This window comes from Pseudophryne corroboree, chromosome 4, assembly GCF_028390025.1.
Source record: "Pseudophryne corroboree isolate aPseCor3 chromosome 4, aPseCor3.hap2, whole genome shotgun sequence".
Lineage (NCBI taxonomy): Eukaryota > Metazoa > Chordata > Amphibia > Anura > Myobatrachidae > Pseudophryne > Pseudophryne corroboree.
The window spans coordinates 57660914-57680848 of record NC_086447.1 but is presented as its reverse complement, the minus strand read 5'-3'; the positions used below and the strand labels follow the sequence as shown (position 1 = coordinate 57680848).

The following is a 19935-nucleotide window of genomic DNA, read 5'->3' as shown; positions in this document are numbered from 1 at the left end:
TTTGTATGTAATGGACTTGGTAGCAGGATTGCAAGGGACTGACATACAGAACCATTCCAGTAACTGGAGGGGTCAGCACCTCTGAATCAATGGGGGGCAGATCTCGGCAGACAATGGAGCGGGGAAAGGGGGGATTAAGGGTTCCCAGGATCCTCTCTATGCATCAGACAGACTGGTTATAATAAGTAGGAGCCAATGCAATGCCTTTCTGTGTCTACACATGTATCACGCTGGATGCTGTTTGCCGGTCAGTATTACTGACTCGTAAGTTTTTCCAGGTCACGGTAGATTGATGTTTGTATTTTCCATATAGTGTGTATTACTTGCATACACACAGGCTTCAGTACTTATTATAGGACTATTGTGGTATTAGGAAAAGCTAGACTTTGACGCATGCCCCACTTACTGTATGATAAGAGCAGAGTAGAACGGGTGCAGGCCGATTCCCCCCAATAAAAGATCTTTACACTAAAGCGTTCTGTGTTTTGTTTTTCTTCCAACTAATTCTCTTGCATTTGCCGCCAGGTTTAACGCCGTAATTTCAGAACACTGGAGCAGAAGTTCCGTTGCCAAATTGTTTTCCGATCCTCCTGCTTTGTAATTAAGGCTATAGATTTACTGTGTTTAGTACTTATTTTCCTAATGAAGTGTTGCCAAATTTACATAAAAAAGGTGCCATCAGAAAGGGCTAATTTATTCCACCTAATTTACTAACGATCGTTTCTGGCTGGATTACAGACATATCTTTGGGGGGGAGGGGGGAATATAATTTGTTAAATACTTTTTAAATTACTTTTATATTCTATAAAAGTTGCAGTTTTTAGACCAAGTTGAGACCATTTATGTTTTGTGTTTATTCTTTCTCAAAGTCACTTGATAACCCACAAGGCCACCCACTCTCTCACCCCCCGTTCTCACGGCCCGCGTTACTGCAGTGCAAGCGGAAAATGCTCAGCCTTGCTGCTGTCTGTTCCCCACCAGTGGCAGCTCCGTGCTGCGTCAGGGGCACTCGGATGGGGGTGTAATGACAAAGTGTGAGAGAGAGCAGTTTTACGTGTGCTTAGTAATCAAACCCTCCTGGAAAATCAGACTGGTCTCTGCACAACAAGCAGCCTTATCTATCAGAGAATAATGAGGGCTGCCTGGGGTTGTTTCCGGGAGAGACGCCAAGACGTAAGACCGCTGTTGGTTGCGCCAACGCCTGGCACTCTAATATACCACCAGCAGCACTTACCATTACTTATAAAGCTGCTGCTGTTTTTAGATAGGAATTTTAAGAACTTGGCCGACCAAAACACGGATGCTGGCCAGCGTTCCGCCATTGTGGCAGAAACAAATTTTAGTTTTTATATGAATAATCTTAACATATAACCAGTGCGCTGCCTGTCTCCCCTGCAGGATCACACGCTGATAGGCTCAGACGATTCGCAGGACATACAGCTGTGCGGGATGGGCATCCTCCCTGAACACTGCGTCGTGGATATCACGATGGACGGACAAGTAATACTGACACCGATGAAAAACACCAGGTAAAGTGTCCGTATTGTTCAGACGCTCGCAGCTGCAGATTTAGCGTGATCAGCAACGATTTGGGTTAATAGCCGATAGCAACACACTGAACCTTGGCAACTCTGCTGCACAGAAATCTGATCTACCTGCATTCAACCCTGCGTAGTGTTTGCAGTTATTGGTGGTGCTGCATTTCTGCACTCTGACCACTAGATGGTGCTCTCTAGCTTGCACTGTGAAAATCCAGGTGTTGTCTGACCGCTAGGGGGCTCTCAGGACAACTTACGTGTAGGCGACTCAGGAGATTTAAGAATTTGTTGACCCTCGTTACCTGCCAGCAGTTTGCTAAATTCCGTCATTAATGCTCCAGTGTCTGGCTGCTGTGAATAGGTGGAGTAAGTTTCTGCTGTCAGGAGGTAAGCGGGATGTCCGTTACTAAATAATGGTGCAACTTTTATTTAATGGCATGCATGTGGACGTTAACAGGGAATGCACTGGCTGTCCAGTGGTTCCGTTAGTAGCTGTAAACTACCCCAATCAGCTCACGTATTCTATATATCTCTGTGTTGGGATACAGTTGTAATTCTAATTTTGATTCTTGTATGTATTTTGGGTCTTTACAGTAAACTTGTTTGAGTTGACTTTGGCAGCAGGATTAATGTGTCATTCCCAGGAGGGTGCAAGTTCTAGATACTGAATGGAGACTCTGGGATCTTAAATCCCTCTAAGTGTGCGCCATGTATACAACACCCTGCTCTTGTTACTTAATAATACGTGATGACTCCCAGTGCACACGCATTCTCTGCATGCCGGATGATGGATAAATGAAAGGTGTGCAGATCTGAGACAAGCCTGCGCCTGTCTCCGCACCTGCGGTCTCTATTGAACACTCGCAGCCTCTTCTTCCCCCGTGTGCAGATAACTCCTCTGTTACACAGCGTTCTGTACAACAGAGATATGAGAAGCTGCGACGTGTTATCATATTCATTTTATATTGCAGATTTTACGGTCTGGATCCATTTCACGCTGCCAGCCGTTCTGTGTGAGAGTCAAAAATATAGTTTTTTTATTTTTTTAACTTATTCCCACCCATATTCTGTAGATAACCAACATTGGATGTGTTAACTAGAAACCTGAATTCTGCCACCTATAAAGATTAAGTAAAGAAATAAATACAAATTGTGCGCTGTGAGGAGAGCTGCTACACAACTACTGTTGAAAAGAATACTTGGGCATTGTTGAAAATTCGTCAATTATTTTTAAATGTAATTAACTATTTTTAATGCATACTGTAAAAAAAAACAAAGTATCCCAAACATCCTGTGTTATACATTCTGTACTTGTTAAATCCTACTTACTACACTTTTGAAATACAGGTACTTAATAACCAAGGTTCAGTGCTCAGCGATTTCACTGTGAAAACAACCTTCTCCTCCTCCCCGGGACATTACTGTGCTCTGTGAAGACTCAACTACTTTTATTTTTTGTGTTTTGTCTGGCAGGACGTTAGTAAATGGCTCGGCGGTCATCAGCCCCACGCAGCTGCAGCACGGGGATCGGATACTCTGGGGGAATAATCACTTTTTCAGGTATGCACCATTAATTAAACTCCAGCTCCCAATGTGCTCTCCTACTGGTCACCTTGGGAGCAGGGTATTGGAAGTTCTGTCCTGGGATGGTTCAACAAAACATCACACGTTCAGTGCTCAGGGATACTGCATACAGTGCTCTCTGTGAAAGGCATCGTTGTTATAAATATTTAGCACAACTAAAGCCCTAAAGATGCAGAAAACAAGACATTTACTAATAGGTATAACAATAATAGTCTTTACCTAGAAATACATCTACTTGTGGGTGCTTCGGAGGGAATTCAGCTGGACCGCTGCGATGTCCGGCTACACATTTCACCATGCATAACGATAAACAAACATCGCTAATTTTCCAATCGCCTCTATGGTAACGCGAGGGGTAATGTCTATGGGGGTCATTCCGACCCGATTGCTCGCAGCAGTTTGGCGCAGCGATCGGGTCGGAACTGCGGCGCTGGCGCATGGCAGCCGTCGGTGCCTAGTGATCACCTCTGAGACAGAGGCGGTCGCTGGGCGGGAGGGGGCTGAACGGCGGCGTTAAGCCGCCATTTAGGGGGAGCGGTCCGGACAACGCAGGCGTAGCCGGACCGTTGGTGGGGCGGTCCGTGGCGGCTGTGTGACGTCACACGCAGCCGCTGCGGGCCGGGGAAGCGATGAGTAGCTCCCGGCCAGCACGCTAAAGCTGCGCTGGTCGGGAGCTACTCTGGAAGTGCCTTTGCACTTCTGCGGGGGGGGGCGGCATTGACATGCGGGGCGGACTAGCCCTGTGCTGGGCGCCCCCCCCCCGCATGTCAGTGTGAATGATCGTAGCTGTGCTAAATTTAGCACAGCTACGATCAACTCGGAATGACCCCTCATGTCACCGGTAACATCGGGCTTTCCCCAACTGTTTTGCAAAGCATTTTGCAGCCATCGTAGACAATTGAATCTTTCCCCCTTGCAGTAAATTATTCCCCCAACACACCTTAAGAACAGTAACTTGGCAGTGTTCACCAAATAGCATGTCAACTATTAATGTTTGAATTAATACAAAGGTTGATGAATTGAATATTCTTCAGAAATAGTAAAAGGTAAAGTTATAAATACGACACATTTAAAATGCCTTGACTAACATTGCAGTCGTGTCGGCACACACATACTAGTTGACTGTCCACAAACGGACTACATCCCTTTTACTTGAAAAGTTTTTTGTTTGTTTTTTTTCACCTGAAATCACCAGCAATGATTCTGTAATGATCTATCCTATGATAACATTCAACGGACTATAAAACTGGGTGAAGTTATTTCATAAAGGATTTACAGGAGAAAAGATGAAGAGGTGAGATAATGGGGCTTATTCAGACCTGATTGTTCACTAGCTATTTTTTGCAGCGCTGCGATCAGACAGTCGCCGCCTACAGGGGAGTGTATTTTAGCTGTGCAAGTGTGCGATCGCATGTGCAGCCGAGCGGTACAACTAAACTCTGTGTAGTTCCTGAGTTGCCCAGAACTTACTCAGCCGCTGCGATCAATTCAGCCTGCCCGAGCCGGAATTGATGTCAGACACCCGCCCTGACACGCCTGCGTTTTTCCAACCACTCCCAGAAAACGCTCGGTTTACACCCACAAACGCCCTCTTCCTGTCAATCTCCTTGCGATCGGCTGTGCGAATGGATTCTTCGTAAAACCCATGGCACAGCAACGATCCGCTTTGTACCCGTACGACGCGCATGCGCATTGCGGTGCATACGCAGTTCTGACCAGATCATAGCGCTGCAAAAAAACTAGCATGCAATCAGGTCTGAATGACCTCCAATATCAGGTCTTCTGTTCATGGGGCCCAGGGGCACCAAATCATTTGAAAGTTATGATCTACATTTTTATTCATTACAAATTAGGCTTTTTTTTTTTCAATAAATAAAATCAATTTTTTCTAAAACTTTCTTCCAAAAAATAAAATAATAATAATAATAATAATAATAAGCCGTCTCCAATGTGAGGCTGATACTTGTGTAGATGATACAAATCTTGTAGAATATTGATCTGCTGATGGAATCCTTCCTCCCTAAAACATATATTCAGTTATTCAATGTGTGTTGGTCAAACAGACATATACAGATGTGTGGTCATGCACCTAGCCTTAATGCGCCATTCGGTGAGCTCTGCCGCGAGGTCTAGCGTAGCGTCTTTTTTTTTAAATTGGCTTCTTACATGCACCGCAGACACAGTGAAACGCCGCCAATCTGTATCACAGACGTCGGGCTGTGACTTTAGCCGCACAGGAAGTTGTTTTAAATTTGTACAAAGCGGCAGATGAAGCACAAGGAACTGGCCGCTGCATTGTAGCACTGCGTATACAGATTCAGACTCTGTCGCACACAGATGCACAAGTGTCGCATAACAAATGAATCGGTGCAGCCTGCTGATGAGGTTTTGTTACATCCGATTAGTAGGTGCGGCTCACGGGGAAAGTGCGGGTAATTAGCGCCACCATCCAGGAGCAGCACATGGAAACGTATGGCAGTAGCGCATGCACATAGGAACGTATGTAATACGCCCCGTTTACCCGTAGCGTTTAGGATGCTTAACCCGTGTTTCTCCTGTCTCATCTCTAAGGATAAGCCTGCCAAAGAGAAAGAAGGCGGAGAGCGAGGACGACCAGCGAGGAGCCGCAATGAGGAACAGCAGCAGCTTCGAGCAGCTGGACGCTGATGGGGATACATCCAGCGAAGTGTCCAGCGAGGTCAACTTCAACTATGAGTACGCCCAGATGGAAGTGATGATGAAAGCGCTGGGAAATAACGGTAATTACAGGTCTGGGGATGACGGGAGGGTGAGGCCGCAGAAGTGTACTCCAGTGTATAGTGTTATCTGGCAGGTGTGTTCTCCAGTGTATAGTGTTATCTGGCAGGTGTGTACTCCAGTGTATAGTGTTATCAGGCAGGTGTGTACTCCAGTGTATAGTGTTATCTGGCAGGTGTGTACTCCAGTGTATAGTGTTATCTGGCAGGTGTGTACTCCAGTGTATAGTGTTATCTGGCAGGTGTGTTCTCCAGTGTATAGTGTTATCTGGCAGGTGTGTACTCCAGTGTATAGTGTTATCTGGCAGGTGTGTTCTCCAGTGTATAGTGTTATCTGGCAGGTGTGTACTCCAGTGTATAGTGTTATCAGGCAGGTGTGTACTCCAGTGTATAGTGTTATCTGGCAGGTGTGTACTCCAGTGTATAGTGTTATCAGGCAGGTGTGTACTCCAGTGTATAGTGTTATCAGGCAGGTGTGTACTCCAGTGTATAGTGTTATCAGGCAGGTGTGTACTCCAGTGTGTAGTGTTATCAGGCAGGTGTGTTCTCCAGTGTATAGTGTTATCTGGCAGGTGTGTACTCCAGTGTATAGTGTTATCAGGCAGGTGTGTACTCCAGTGTGTGGTGTTATCTGGCAGGTGTGTTCTCCAGTGTATAGTGTTATCTGGCAGGTGTGTACTCCAGTGTATAGTGTTATCAGGCATGTGTGTTCTCCAGTGTATAGTGTTATCTGGCAGGTGTGTACTCCAGTGTGTGGTGTTATCTGGCAGGTGTGTTCTCCAGTGTATAGTGTTATCAGGCAGGTGTGTACTCCAGTGTATAGTGTTATCAGGCAGGTGTGTTCTCCAGTGTATAGTGTTATCTGGCAGGTGTGTTCTCCAGTGTATAGTGTTATCTGGCAGGTGTGTTCTCCAGTGTATAGTGTTATCTGGCAGGTGTGTTCTCCAGTGTATAGTGTTATCTGGCAGGTGTGTTCTCCAGTGTATAGTGTTATCTGGCAGGTGTGTTCTCCAGTGTATAGTGTTATCAGGCAGGTGTGTTCTCCAGTGTGTGGTGTTATCTGGCAGGTGTGTACTCCAGTGTATAGTGTTATCTGGCAGGTGTGTACTCCAGTGTGTAGTGTTATCTGGCAGGTGTGTTCTCCAGTGTATAGTGTTATCTGGCAGGTGTGTACTCCAGTGTGTAGTGTTATCTGGCAGGTGTGTACTCCAGTGTGTAGTGTTATCTGGCAGGTGTGTACTCCAGTGTGTAGTGTTATCTGGCAGGTGTGTTCTCCAGTGTGTAGTGTTATCTGGCAGGTGTGTTCTCCAGTGTATAGTGTTATCTGGCAGGTGTGTTCTCCAGTGTATAGTGTTATCAGGCAGGTGTGTTCTCCAGTGTATAGTGTTATCAGGCAGGTGTGTACTCCAGTGTATAGTGTTATCTGGCAGGTGTGTTCTCCAGTGTATAGTGTTATCTGGCAGGTGTGTACTCCAGTGTATAGTGTTATCTGGCAGGTGTGTTCTCCAGTGTATAGTGTTATCTGGCAGGTGTGTTCTCCAGTGTATAGTGTTATCTGGCAGGTGTGTTCTCCAGTGTATAGTGTTATCTGGCAGGTGTGTACTCCAGTGTATAGTGTTATCTGGCAGGTGTGTACTCCAGTGTATAGTGTGATCAGGCAGGTGTGTACTCCAGTGTATAGTGTTATCTGGCAGGTGTGTTCTCCAGTGTATAGTGTTATGTAGCAGGTGTGTACTCCAGTGTGTAGTGTTATCTGGCAGGTGTGTACTCCAGTGTGTGGTGTTATCTGGCAGGTGTGTACTCCAGTGTGTGGTGTTATCTGGCAGGTGTGTTCTCCAGTGTATAGTGTTATCAGGCAGGTGTGTTCTCCAGTGTATAGTGTTATCTGGCAGGTGTGTTCTCCAGTGTATAGTGTTATCAGGCAGGTGTGTTCTCCAGTGTATAGTGTTATCTGGCAGGTGTGTTCTCCAGTGTATAGTGTTATCAGGCAGGTGTGTTCTCCAGTGTATAGTGTTATCTGGCAGGTGTGTTCTCCAGTGTATAGTGTTATCTGGCAGGTGTGTTCTCCAGTGTATAGTGTTATCAGGCAGGTGTGTTCTCCAGTGTGTGGTGTTATCTGGCAGGTGTGTACTCCAGTGTATAGTGTTATCTGGCAGGTGTGTACTCCAGTGTGTAGTGTTATCTGGCAGGTGTGTACTCCAGTGTGTAGTGTTATCTGGCAGGTGTGTTCTCCAGTGTGTAGTGTTATCAGGCAGGTGTGTACTCCAGTGTGTGGTGTTATCTGGCAGGTGTGTACTCCAGTGTATAGTGTTATCAGGCAGGTGTGTACTCCAGTGTGTGGTGTTATCTGGCAGGTGTGTTCTCCAGTGTATAGTGTTATCTGGCAGGTGTGTTCTCCAGTGTATAGTGTTATCAGGCAGGTGTGTTCTCCAGTGTATAGTGTTATCAGGCAGGTGTGTTCTCCAGTGTATAGTGTTATCTGGCAGGTGTGTTCTCCAGTGTATAGTGTTATCTGGCAGGTGTGTTCTCCAGTGTATAGTGTTATCTGGCAGGTGTGTTCTCCAGTGTATAGTGTTATCTGGCAGGTGTGTTCTCCAGTGTATAGTGTTATCTGGCAGGTGTGTTCTCCAGTGTATAGTGTTATCAGGCAGGTGTGTACTCCAGTGTATAGTGTTATCTGGCAGGTGTGTACTCCAGTGTGTAGTGCTATCTGGCAGGTGTGTACTCCAGTGTGTAGTGTTATCTGGCAGGTGTGTACTCCAGTGTATAGTGTTATCAGGCAGGTGTGTACTCCAGTGTATAGTGTTATCAGGCAGGTGTGTACTCCAGTGTATAGTGTTATCAGGCAGGTGTGTACTCCAGTGTGTGTAGTGTTATCTGCAGGTGTGTACTCCAGTGTATAGTGTTATCTGCAGGTGTGTACTCCAGTGTATAGTGTTATCAGGCAGGTGTGTACTCCAGTGTGTAGTGTTATCTGGCAGGTGTGTACTCCAGTGTGTGGCTGATATCTGGCAGGTGTGTACTCCAGTGTGTAGTGTTATCTGGCAGGTGTGTACTCCAGTGTGTGGCTGATATCTGGCAGGTGTGTCCTCCAGTGTGTGGCTGATATCTGGCAGGTGTGTCCTCCAGTGTGTGGTGTTATCTGGCAGGTGTGTACTCCAGTGTGTAGTGTTATCTGGCAGGTGTGTCCTCCAGTGTGTGGCTGATATCTGGCAGGTGTGTCCTCCAGTGTGTGGTGTTATCTGGCAGGTGTGTCCTCCAGTGTGTAGTGTTATCTGGCAGGTGTGTCCTCCAGTGTGTAGTGTTATCTGGCAGGTGTGTACTCCAGTGTGTAGTGTTATCTGGCAGGTGTGTCCTCCAGTGTGTAGTGTTATCTGGCAGGTGTGTCCTCCAGTGTATAGTGTTATCTGGCAGGTGTGTACTCCAGTTTGTGGTGTTATCTGGCAGGTGTGTACTCCAGTGTGTGGCTGATATCTGGCAGGTGTGTACTCCAGTGTGTGGTGTTATCTGGCAGGTGTGTACTCCAGTGTGTAGTATTATCTGGCAGGTGTGTACTCCAGTGTGTGGCTGATATCTGGCAGGTGTGTCCTCCAGTGTGTGGTGTTATCTGGCAGGTGTGTACTCCAGTGTGTAGTGTTATCTGGCAGGTGTGTCCTCCAGTGTGTGGTGTTATCTGGCAGGTGTGTACTCCAGTGTGTGGTGTTATCTGGCAGGTGTGTACTCCAGTGTGTGGCTGATATCTGGCAGGTGTGTACTCCAGTGTGTGGTGTTATCTGGCAGGTGTGTACTCCAGTGTGTAGTATTATCTGGCAGGTGTGTACTCCAGTGTGTGGCTGATATCTGGCAGGTGTGTCCTCCAGTGTGTGGTGTTATCTGGCAGGTGTGTACTCCAGTGTGTAGTGTTATCTGGCAGGTGTGTCCTCCAGTGTGTGGTGTTATCTGGCAGGTGTGTACTCCAGTGTGTGGTGTTATCTGGCAGGTGTGTACTCCAGTGTGTAGTGTTATCTGGCAGGTGTGTACTCCAGTGTGTGGCTGATATCTGGCAGGTGTGTCCTCCAGTGTGTAGTGTTATCTGGCAGGTGTGTACTCCAGTGTGTAATGTTATCTGGCAGGTGTGTACTCCAGTGTGTGGTGTTATCAGGCAGGTGTGTACTCCAGTGTGTAGTGTTATCTGGCAGGTGTGTACTCCAGTGTGTAATGTTATCTGGCAGGTGTGTACTCCAGTGTGTGGTGTTATCTGGCAGGTGTGTACTCCAGTGTGTGGCTGTTATCTGGCTGGTGTGTACTCCAGTGTGTGGCTGTTATCTGGCAGGTGTGTACTCCAGTGTGTAGTGTTATCTGGCAGGTGTGTCTTCCAGTGTGTGGTGTTATCTGGCAGGTGTGTACTCCAGTGTGTGGCTGGTATCTGGCAGGTGTGTACTCCAGTGTGTGGTGTTATCTGGCAGGTGTGTACTCCAGTGTGTAGTGTTATCTGCAGGTGTGTACTCCAGTGTATAGTGTTATCAGCCACACACTGGAGTACAGACCTGCCAGATAACACTACACACTGGAGTACACACCTGCCAGATAACACTATACACTGGAGTACACACCTGCCAGATACCACTACACACTGGAGTACACACCTGCCAGATAACACTACACACTGGAGTACACACCTGCCAGATAACACCACACACTGGAGTACACACCTGCCAGATAACACCACACACTGGAGTACACACCTGCCAGATAACACTACACACTGGAGTACACACCTGCCAGATAACACTACACACTGGAGTACACACCTGCCAGATAACACTACACACTGGAGTACACACCTGCCAGATAACACTATACACTGGAGTACACACCTGCCAGATACCACTACACACTGGAGTACACACCTGCCAGATAACACTACACACTGGAGTACACACCTGCCCGATAACACTATACACTGGAGTACACACCTGCCAGATACCACTACACACTGGAGTACACACCTGCCAGATAACACTATACACTGGAGTACACACCTGCCAGATACCACTACACACTGGAGTACACACCTGCCAGATAACACCACACACTGGAGTACACACCTGCCAGATAACACCACACACTGGAGTACACACCTGCCAGATAACACCACACACTGGAGTACACACCTGCCAGATAACACCACACACTGGAGTACACACCTGCCAGATAACACTACACACTGGAGTACACACCTGCCAGATAACACCACACACTGGAGTACACACCTGCCAGATAACACCACACACTGGAGTACACACCTGCCTGATAACACCACACACTGGAGTACACACCTGCCAGATAGCACTACACACTGGAGTACACACCTGCCAGATAACACTACACACTGGAGTGTACACCTGCCAGATAACACTATACACTGGAGTACACACCTGCCAGATAACACTACACACTGGAGTACACACTTGCCAGATAACACCAGTGTGTAGTGTTATCTGGCAGGTGTGTACTCCAGTGTGTGGTGTTATCTGACAGGTGTGTACTCCAGTGTGTGGTGTTATCTGGCAGGTGTGTCCTCCAGTGTGTGGTGTTATGTAGCAGGTGTGTACTCCAGTGTGTAGTGTTATCTGGCAGGTGTGTACTCCAGTGTGTGGTGTTATCAGGCAGGTGTGTACTCCAGTGTGTGGTGATATCTGGCAGGTGTGTCCTCCAGTGTGTGGTGTTATCTGGCAGGTGTGTCCTCCAGTGTGTGGTGTTATCTGGCAGGTGTGTACTCCAGTGTGTGTTGTTATCTGGCAGGTATGTACTCCAGTGTGTGCTGTTATCTGGCAGGTGTGTACTCCAGTGTGTGTTGTTATCTGGCAGGTGTGTCCTCCAGTGTGTGGTGTTATCTGGCAGGTGTGTACTCCAGTGTGTAGTATTATCTGGCAGGTGTGTAGTGTTATCTGGCAGGTGTGTCCTCCAGTGTGTAGTGTTATCTGGCATGTGTGTACTCCAGTGTGTGGTGTTATCTGGCAGGTGTGTGGTGTTATCTGGCAGGTGTACGTCATGCTTGCTGGCCCCGTCTCTGTATAATCTGACCTCTGGTCTCCCCCCGCACAGACCCCATGCAGTCCATCCTGCAGAGCCTGGAGCAGCAGCACGAGGAGGAGAAGCGCACAGCGCTAGAACGACAGAGGCTGATGTACGAGCACGAGCTGGAGCAGCTGCGCAGGAGGCTGTCCCCGGAGAAGCATCATTACCGCAGCATGGACAGGTTCTCCTTCGGCTCTCCTAACGCCCAGCAGCGCATCAGACAGTGGACGGAAGAGAGGTGACCATTCTTACCTCCAGATGAAATTAGTAGTTTAATAGATGGAAGATAATTAGGTGGTTTGGAATATTTTAATAGATTGCTAACCCAACTGCGCTACCGCCTGGTATTACAGAACCGCCATGCCACCTGCATATGGAGGCAGAGGGCTGCGAGAGTGGGAGAACCTGTCATGATTGTGGATTGGTGACCAATCGAGACTTGTGATTGGTCCTCCCGCTCACACCCCTCACTCTCCCCCAAGGTTTTCAGCTAGGGCTATAATAAGAATGGAGGGAGCCCCAGCACTACCCTCCTTTACTAGGAGGTACCGCAGCTTTATTTTCATTATGCAGACGTATCCGTTGCTGTATCTTCTGCTTTATTTTGTCACTAGTTAAAAACCTGTCAAAATGACGGACACCAGGGCCGGATTATAGGTGGGCGGTCACTACTCACACAGGAGCTGCCGGGTTTCTGGAAGTCCTGCTGCTGAGAGCCGGGGCTCTGTCATGCTGAGGGTGTAGCATTAGCCATATATGTATTATATTATATGCTGTATATCTGTAATGGGCAGGCTATAATGATACTGAACTATGGGGGTTTATTAGCTAACCCAAAAAGTTAGCAGTTGGGCAAAACCACGTGCACTGCAGGGGCGGGGGCAGATGTAACATGTGAAGAGAGAGTTAGATTTGGGTGGGTTATATTGTTTCTGTGCAGGGTAAATACTGGCTGCTTTATTTTTACACTGCAATTTAGATTTCAGTTTGAACACACCCCACCCACATCTAACTCTCTCTGCACATGTTACATTTGCCCCACCTGCAGTGCACATGGTTTTGCCCAATTGCTTACTTTTTTGGTTTGCTAACAAACCTGAATAAGGTCCTATATACACCAGTACTGGCACGTGTAAGCTCACCAGTCCCCGCACACCTCCCGGCCAGTCTGCGGATAGAGGTCACCAGTAGTCACCACCAGCTGGCCGGAGGGGTCTGGGCATGGCCTGTGCGGGGTATAGGAGGACGAGCACAGGACCCCCCACCCCTCCACCAGCGAGCAGTGTACATAAAGCAGCTGAGCTGGTTGTCTGCTTCCTCCTCACTCGCATCATCTGCAGCCCTGACACCGACCCCTCCTCCTTCTCCCGGTTATAGAAAGAAATGAAGACCCGCGCAGCCTGGCTCCTTTTCACTATATTCTTGGCCAAGAGACTTGGGGATCACCCCGTACAGCGTAGCTGGGGGTATGAATAGATTTTGCTAAGATTCTATTGGGATTTTAAGTTCTCCTGTAAAAATTTAAAACACTGTCTGTTCTTTTACAACTTTGGAAAACACTGCCCTGTGTATTTTTATGTTTATAAACATTTTAAACCTTCTGCAATAAAGGTTAGCATAGTGGTTGGCCAATATTGGACAGCACAGTTGGTGTAGTGGTTAGCCTGTGGTCCTAAGTTAAATTCCTGACCATGGCCCTCATTCCGAGTTGATCGCTCGCTAGCTACTTTTAGCAGCCGTGCAGACGCATAGTCGCCGCCCACGGGGGAGTGTATTTTCGCTTTGCAGGAGTGCGAACGCCTGTGCAGCCGAGCGGCTGCAAACGCATTTTGTATAGAACAAGACCAGCCCTGTAGTTACTTATTCTGTGCGATGATTGCTGCGACGAATGACGCAGTAATGACCCGCCCAGCAAACGCCCGGCCACGCTTGCGTTTTTCCAAACACTCCCAGAAAACGGTCAGTTGACACCCAGAAACACCCACTTCCTGTCAATCTCCTTGCGTCCGCCAGTGCGACTGAAAGCGTCGCTAGAACCTGTGCAAAACCACAATGCTCTTTGTACCCGTACGTCGCGCGTGCACATTGCGGTGCATATGCCTGCACAGATTTGCCGTTTTTTTAAATGATCGCTACGCAGCGAACAACGACCGCTAGCGATCAACTCGGAATGGTGGCCCATGTGCACTATACGTAAGGAGTTTGTATGTCCTATGTTTGCGTGGATTTCCTTCGGGTGCTCCAGTTTCCTTCCAAACTCCAAAATTATACTGGTAGGACTTCTGCCAAACAATTAACCCTAAGGTGTATGTGTGCCCATGTGGTAGGGAATATAGATTGTAAGCTCCGCTGTGACAGGGACTGATGTGACTGACATATTCTCTGGAGTGCGCTGCGATATATGTGTGCGCTATATAAATAACTGGTAATAAACAATAAAGGAAAAACACACTATTGTTTATTTGTGACCTTTGTTCCCATTTGTGTCCTCCCAGGGAGGTGATGCTGCATCACAGCCTGATAAAGCTCCGGGAGCAAATCGCCAAGGCCAATCTATATGTTCAGGAGGCCAATTTCATTGTGGATGAGATGGACAAGAAGACAGAGTACAAAGTGACCTTGCAAATTCCAGCATCCAGCTTGAATGCCAACAGGAAGGTGAGTGCGCCTGTCCAGCCCTTGTGGCACTGCTTGGCCAATCCTGTGACGGGAGACGCTGGAGTCAACTTAATAAACCGCTGCAGTCCGTTATTAGAGGCACTTATAAAGGCATTTAACCCGGTGCTTCATATTTGTCCAGTGTAAATCTCACAGGGTTTATGTATACAAATCTAATTATTATTTCTCTGACGTCCTAAGTGGATGCTGGGACTCCGTAAGGACCATGGGGAATAGCGGCTCCGCAGGAGACTGGGCACAACTAAAGAAAGCTTTAGGACTACCTGGTGTGCACTGGCTCCTCCCACTATGACCCTCCTCCAGACCTCAGTTAGAATCTTGTGCCCGGCTGAGCTGGATGCACACTAGGGGCTCTCCTGAGCTTCTAGAAAAGAAAGTATATTTTAGGTTTTTTATTTTCAGTGAGACCTGCTGGCAACAGACTCACTGCTTCGAGGGACTAAGGGGAGAAGAAGCGAACCTACCTGCTTGCAGCTAGCTTGGTCTTCTTAGGCTACTGGACACCATTAGCTCCAGAGGGATCGAACACAGGCCCAGCCTCGGAGTCCGGTCCCGGAGCCGCGCCGCCGTCCCCCTTACAGAGCCAGAAGCAAGAAGTTGGTCCGGAAAATCGGCGGCAGAAGTCTTCGGTCTTCAACAAGGTAGCGCACAGCACTGCAGCTGTGCGCCATTGCTCCTCATGCACACCTCACACTCCGGTCACTGATGGGTGCAGGGCGCTGGGGGGTGGCACCCTGAGCAGCAATAATAACACCTTGGCTGGCAAATAATTCACAATATATGGTCCCTGAGGCTATATATGTGAAAAATACCCCTGCCAGAGTTCCAGAAAAAAGCGGGAGAAGCCTGCCGAAAAAGGGGCGGGGCTTTCTCCCTCAGCACACTGGCGCCATTTTTCCCTCACAGCTCCGCTGGAAGGATCGCTCCCAGGCTCTCCCCTGCAGTGTCAAGCTACAGAAGGGTAAAAAAGAGAGGGGGGGCACTAAATTTAGGCGCAGTAGTGACATATAAGCAGCTATAAGGGAAAATCACTCAGTATAGTGTTAATCCCTGTGTTATATAGCGCTCTGGTGTGTGCTGGCATACTCTCCCTCTGTCTCCCCAAAGGGCTTTGTGGGGTCCTGTCCTCTGTCAGAGCATTCCCTGTGTGTGTGCGGTGTGTCGGTACGGCTGTGTCGACATGTTTGATGAAGAGGCTTATGTGGCGGCGGAGCAGGTGCCGATAAATGTGATGTCACCCCCTGCGGGGCCGACACCGGAGTGGATGGATTTATGGAAGGAATTACGTGAAAGTGTCAACTCCTTACATAAAAGGTTTGACGACATACCAAATATGGGACAGCCGGCTTCCCAGCTCGTGCCTGCCCAGGCGTCTCAAAAGCCATCAGGGGCTCTAAAACGCTCACTACCTCAGATGGTGGATACAGATGTCGACACGGATACAGACTCCAGTGTCGACGATAATGAGACTAATGTAACTTCCAATAGGGCCACACGTTATATGATTGAGGCTATGAAAAATGTGTTACACATTTCTGATATTAACCCAGCTACCACTAAAAAGGGTATTATGTTTGGGGAGAAAAAGCTTCCAGTTGTTTTTCCTCCATATGAGGAATTAAATGAAGTGTGTGAAGAAGCGTGGGCTTCCCCCGATAAAAAAATAGTAATTTCTAGAAAGTTACTGATGGCGTACCCTTTCCCGCCAGAGGATAGGTCACGTTGGGAGACATCCCCTAGGGTGGATAAAGCGCTCACACGTTTGTCAAAGAAGGTGGCACTACCGTCTCCGGATACGGCCGCCCTAAAAGAGCCTGCTGATAGAAAGCAGGAGACTATTCTGAAATCTATATATACACACACAGGTGTTATACTGAGACCTGCTATTGCTTCAGCATGGATGTGCAGTGCTGCAGCTGCGTGGTCAGATTCCCTGTCAGATAATATTGATACCTTAGACAGGGACACTATATTGCTAACCATAGAGCATATTAAAGACGCAGTCTTATATTTGAGAGATGCACAGAGGGATATTTGCCGGCTGGCATCTAAAATAAGTGCAATGTCCATTTCTGCTAGGAGAGGTTTATGGACTCGGCAGTGGACAGGTGACGCTGATTCTAAAAGGCACATGGAAGTTTTGCCTTATAAAGGTGAGGAGTTGTTTGGGGATGGTCTCTCAGACCTCATTTCCACAGCGGCAGCTGGGAAGTCAGCATTCTTACCCCATGTACCCTCACATGAAAAGAAAGCACCGTATTATCAGGTACAGTCCTTTCGGCCCCATAAGGGCAAGCGGGTTAAAGGCGCGTCCTTTCTGCCCAGAGGCAGAGGTAGAGGGAAAAAGCTGCAGCAGACAGCCAGTTCCCAGGAACAAAAGCCCTCCCCCGCTTCCTCCAAGTCCACCGCATGACGCTGGGGCTCCACAGGCGGAGCCAGGTACGGTGGGGGCCCGTCTCAAGAATTTCAGCAATCAGTGGGCTCGCTCACAGGTGGATCCCTGGATCCTTCAAGTAGTATCTCAGGGATACAAGCTGGAATTCGAGACATCTCCCCCCCGCCGTTTTCTCAAATCTGCCTTGCCAACAACTCCCTCAGACAGGGAGGCTGTGTTAGAGGCAATACACAAGCTGTATTCCCAGCAGGTGATAGTCAAGGTGCCCCTACTTCAACAAGGACGGGGTTACTATTCCACAATGTTTGTGGTGCCGAAACCGGACGGTTCGGTGAGACCCATTTTAAATTTGAAATCCTTGAACACATATATAAAAAAATTTAAGTTCAAGATGGAATCGCTCAGGGCGGTTATTGCAAGCCTGGACGAGGGGGATTACATGGAATCACTGGACATCAAGGATGCTTACCTGCATGTCCCCATTTACCATACTCACCAGGAGTACCTCAGATTTGTGGTACAGGATTGTCATTACCAATTCCAGACGCTGCCGTTCGGTCTGTCCACGGCACCGAGGGTATTTACCAAGGTAATGGCCGAAATGATGATACTCCTTCGAAGAAAGGGAGTTTTAATTATCCCGTACTTGGACGATCTCCTGATAAAGGCGAGGTCCAGAGAGCAGTTGTTGGTCGGAGTAGCACTAGCTCGGGAAGTGCTACAACAGCACGGTTGGATTCTAAATATTCCAAAGTCACAGCTGGTCCCTACGACGCGTCTACTGTTCCTGGGGATGATTCTGGACACAGACCAGAAAAAAGTGTTTCTCCCGGAGGAGAAAGCCAAGGAGCTGTCATCTCTAGTCAGAGGCCTCCTGAAACCAAAACAGGTATCGGTGCATCACTGCACGCGGATCCTGGGAAAGATGGTAGCTTCCTACGAAGCAATTCCATTCGGCAGGTTCCATGCAAGAACCTTTCAGTGGGACCTGTTGGACAAGTGGTCGGAATCGCATCTTCAGATGCACCGGCGGATAACCCTGTCTCCAAGGACCAGGGTGTCTCTGCTGTGGTGGCTGCAGAGTGCTCATCTTCTAGAGGGCCGCAGATTCGGCATACAGGACTGGGTCCTGGTGACCACGGATGCCAGCCTTCGAGGCTGGGGGGCAGTCACACAGGGAAGAAACTTCCAAGGACTATGGTCAAGTCAGGAGACTTCCCTGCACATAAATATTCTGGAACTGAGGGCCATTTACAATGCCCTAAGTCAAGCAAGACCCCTGCTTCAAAACCAGCCGGTACTGATCCAGTCAGACAACATCACGGCGGTCGCCCATGTAAACCGACAGGGCGGCACAAGAAGCAGGATGGCGATGGCAGAAGCCACAAGGATTCTCCGATGGGCGGAAAATCATGTAATAGCACTGTCAGCAGTGTTCATTCCGGGAGAGGACAACTGGGAAGCAGACTTCCTCAGCAGGCACGACCTCCACCCGGGAGAGTGGGGACTTCATCCAGAAGTCTTCCAGCTGATTGTAAACCGTTGGGAACGGCCACAGGTGGACATGATGGCGTCCCGCCTAAACAAAAAGCTAGAAAGATATTGCGCCAGGTCGAGAGACCCTCAGGCAATAGCTGTGGACGCTCTAGTGACACCGTGGGTGTACCAGTCGGTTTATGTGTTCCCTCCTCTTCCTCTCATACCCAAGGTATTGAGGATAATAAGAAAAAGAGGAGTAAGAACGATACGCATTGTTCCGGATTGGCCAAGAAGAGCTTGGTACCCGGGACTTCAAGAGCTTATCTCAGAGGACCCATGGCCTCTGCCACTCAGACAGGACCTGCTGCTGCAGGCGCCCTGTCTGTTCCAAGACTTACTGCGGCTGCGTTTGACGGCATGGCGGTTGAACGCCGGATCCTGAAGGAAAAGGGTATTCCGGAGGAAGTCATCCCTACGCTGATTAAAGCTAGGAAAGAAGTGACCGCAAACCATTATCACCGCATATGGCGAAAATATGTTGCGTGGTGTGAGGCCAGGAAGGCCCCAACGGAGGAATTTCAGCTGGGCCGTTTTCTGCATTTCCTACAGTCAGGAGTGACTATGGGCCTAAAATTGGGTTCCATTAAGGTCCAGATTTTGGCTCTGTCGATTTTCTTCCAGAAAGAACTGGCTTCACTGCCTGAAGTTCAGACATTTGTTAAGGGAGTGCTGCATATTCAGCCCCCTTTTGTGCCTCCAGTGGCACCTTGGGATCTCAACGTGGTGTTGGATTTCCTAAAGTCACATTGGTTTGAGCCACTTAAAACCGTGGATTTGAAATATCTCACGTGGAAAGTGGTCATGCTGTTGGCCTTGGCTTCGGCCAGGCGTGTGTCAGAATTGGCGGCTTTGTCATGTAAAAGCCCTTACCTGATTTTCCATATGGATAGGGCAGAATTGAGGACTCGTCCCCAGTTTCTCCCTAAGGTGGTATCAGCTTTTCACTTGAACCAACCTATTGTGGTGCCTGCGGCTACTAGGGACTTGGAGGATTCCAAGTTACTGGACGTAGTCAGGGCCTTGAAAATATATGTTTCCAGGACGGCTGGAGTCAGGAAAACTGACTCGCTATTTATCCTGTATGCACCCAACAAGCTGGGTGCTCCTGCTTCGAAGCAGACTATTGCTCGCTGGATCTGTAGCACAATTCAGCTTGCGCATTCTGCGGCTGGACTGCCGCATCCTAAATCTGTGAAAGCCCATTCCACGAGGAAGGTGGGCTCTTCTTGGGCGGCTGCCCGAGGGGTCTCGGCTTTACAACTTTGCCGAGCTGCTACTTGGTCAGGGTCTAACACTTTTGCAAAATTCTACAAATTTGATACCCTGGCTGAGGAGGACCTTGAGTTTGCTCATTCGGTGCTGCAGAGTCATCCGCACTCTCCCG

General features: G+C 48.4%; 1 protein-coding gene across 2 annotated transcripts in view; it reads left to right on the top strand.

The window, feature by feature from the left end:
* The window catches only part of KIF13B (kinesin family member 13B), a 253470-nt gene that overhangs the window by 114401 nt on the left and 119134 nt on the right, over positions 1 to 19935 (top strand). For both annotated transcript variants that reach the window (XM_063915075.1, XM_063915076.1), the window contains exons 14-18: positions 1399 to 1529; positions 3012 to 3098; positions 5694 to 5881; positions 11966 to 12176; positions 14434 to 14596. In XM_063915075.1, coding sequence (XP_063771145.1) covers positions 1399 to 1529; positions 3012 to 3098; positions 5694 to 5881; positions 11966 to 12176; positions 14434 to 14596 — 780 coding nt within the window. The remainder of the gene's footprint in view (positions 1 to 1398; positions 1530 to 3011; positions 3099 to 5693; positions 5882 to 11965; positions 12177 to 14433; positions 14597 to 19935) is intronic.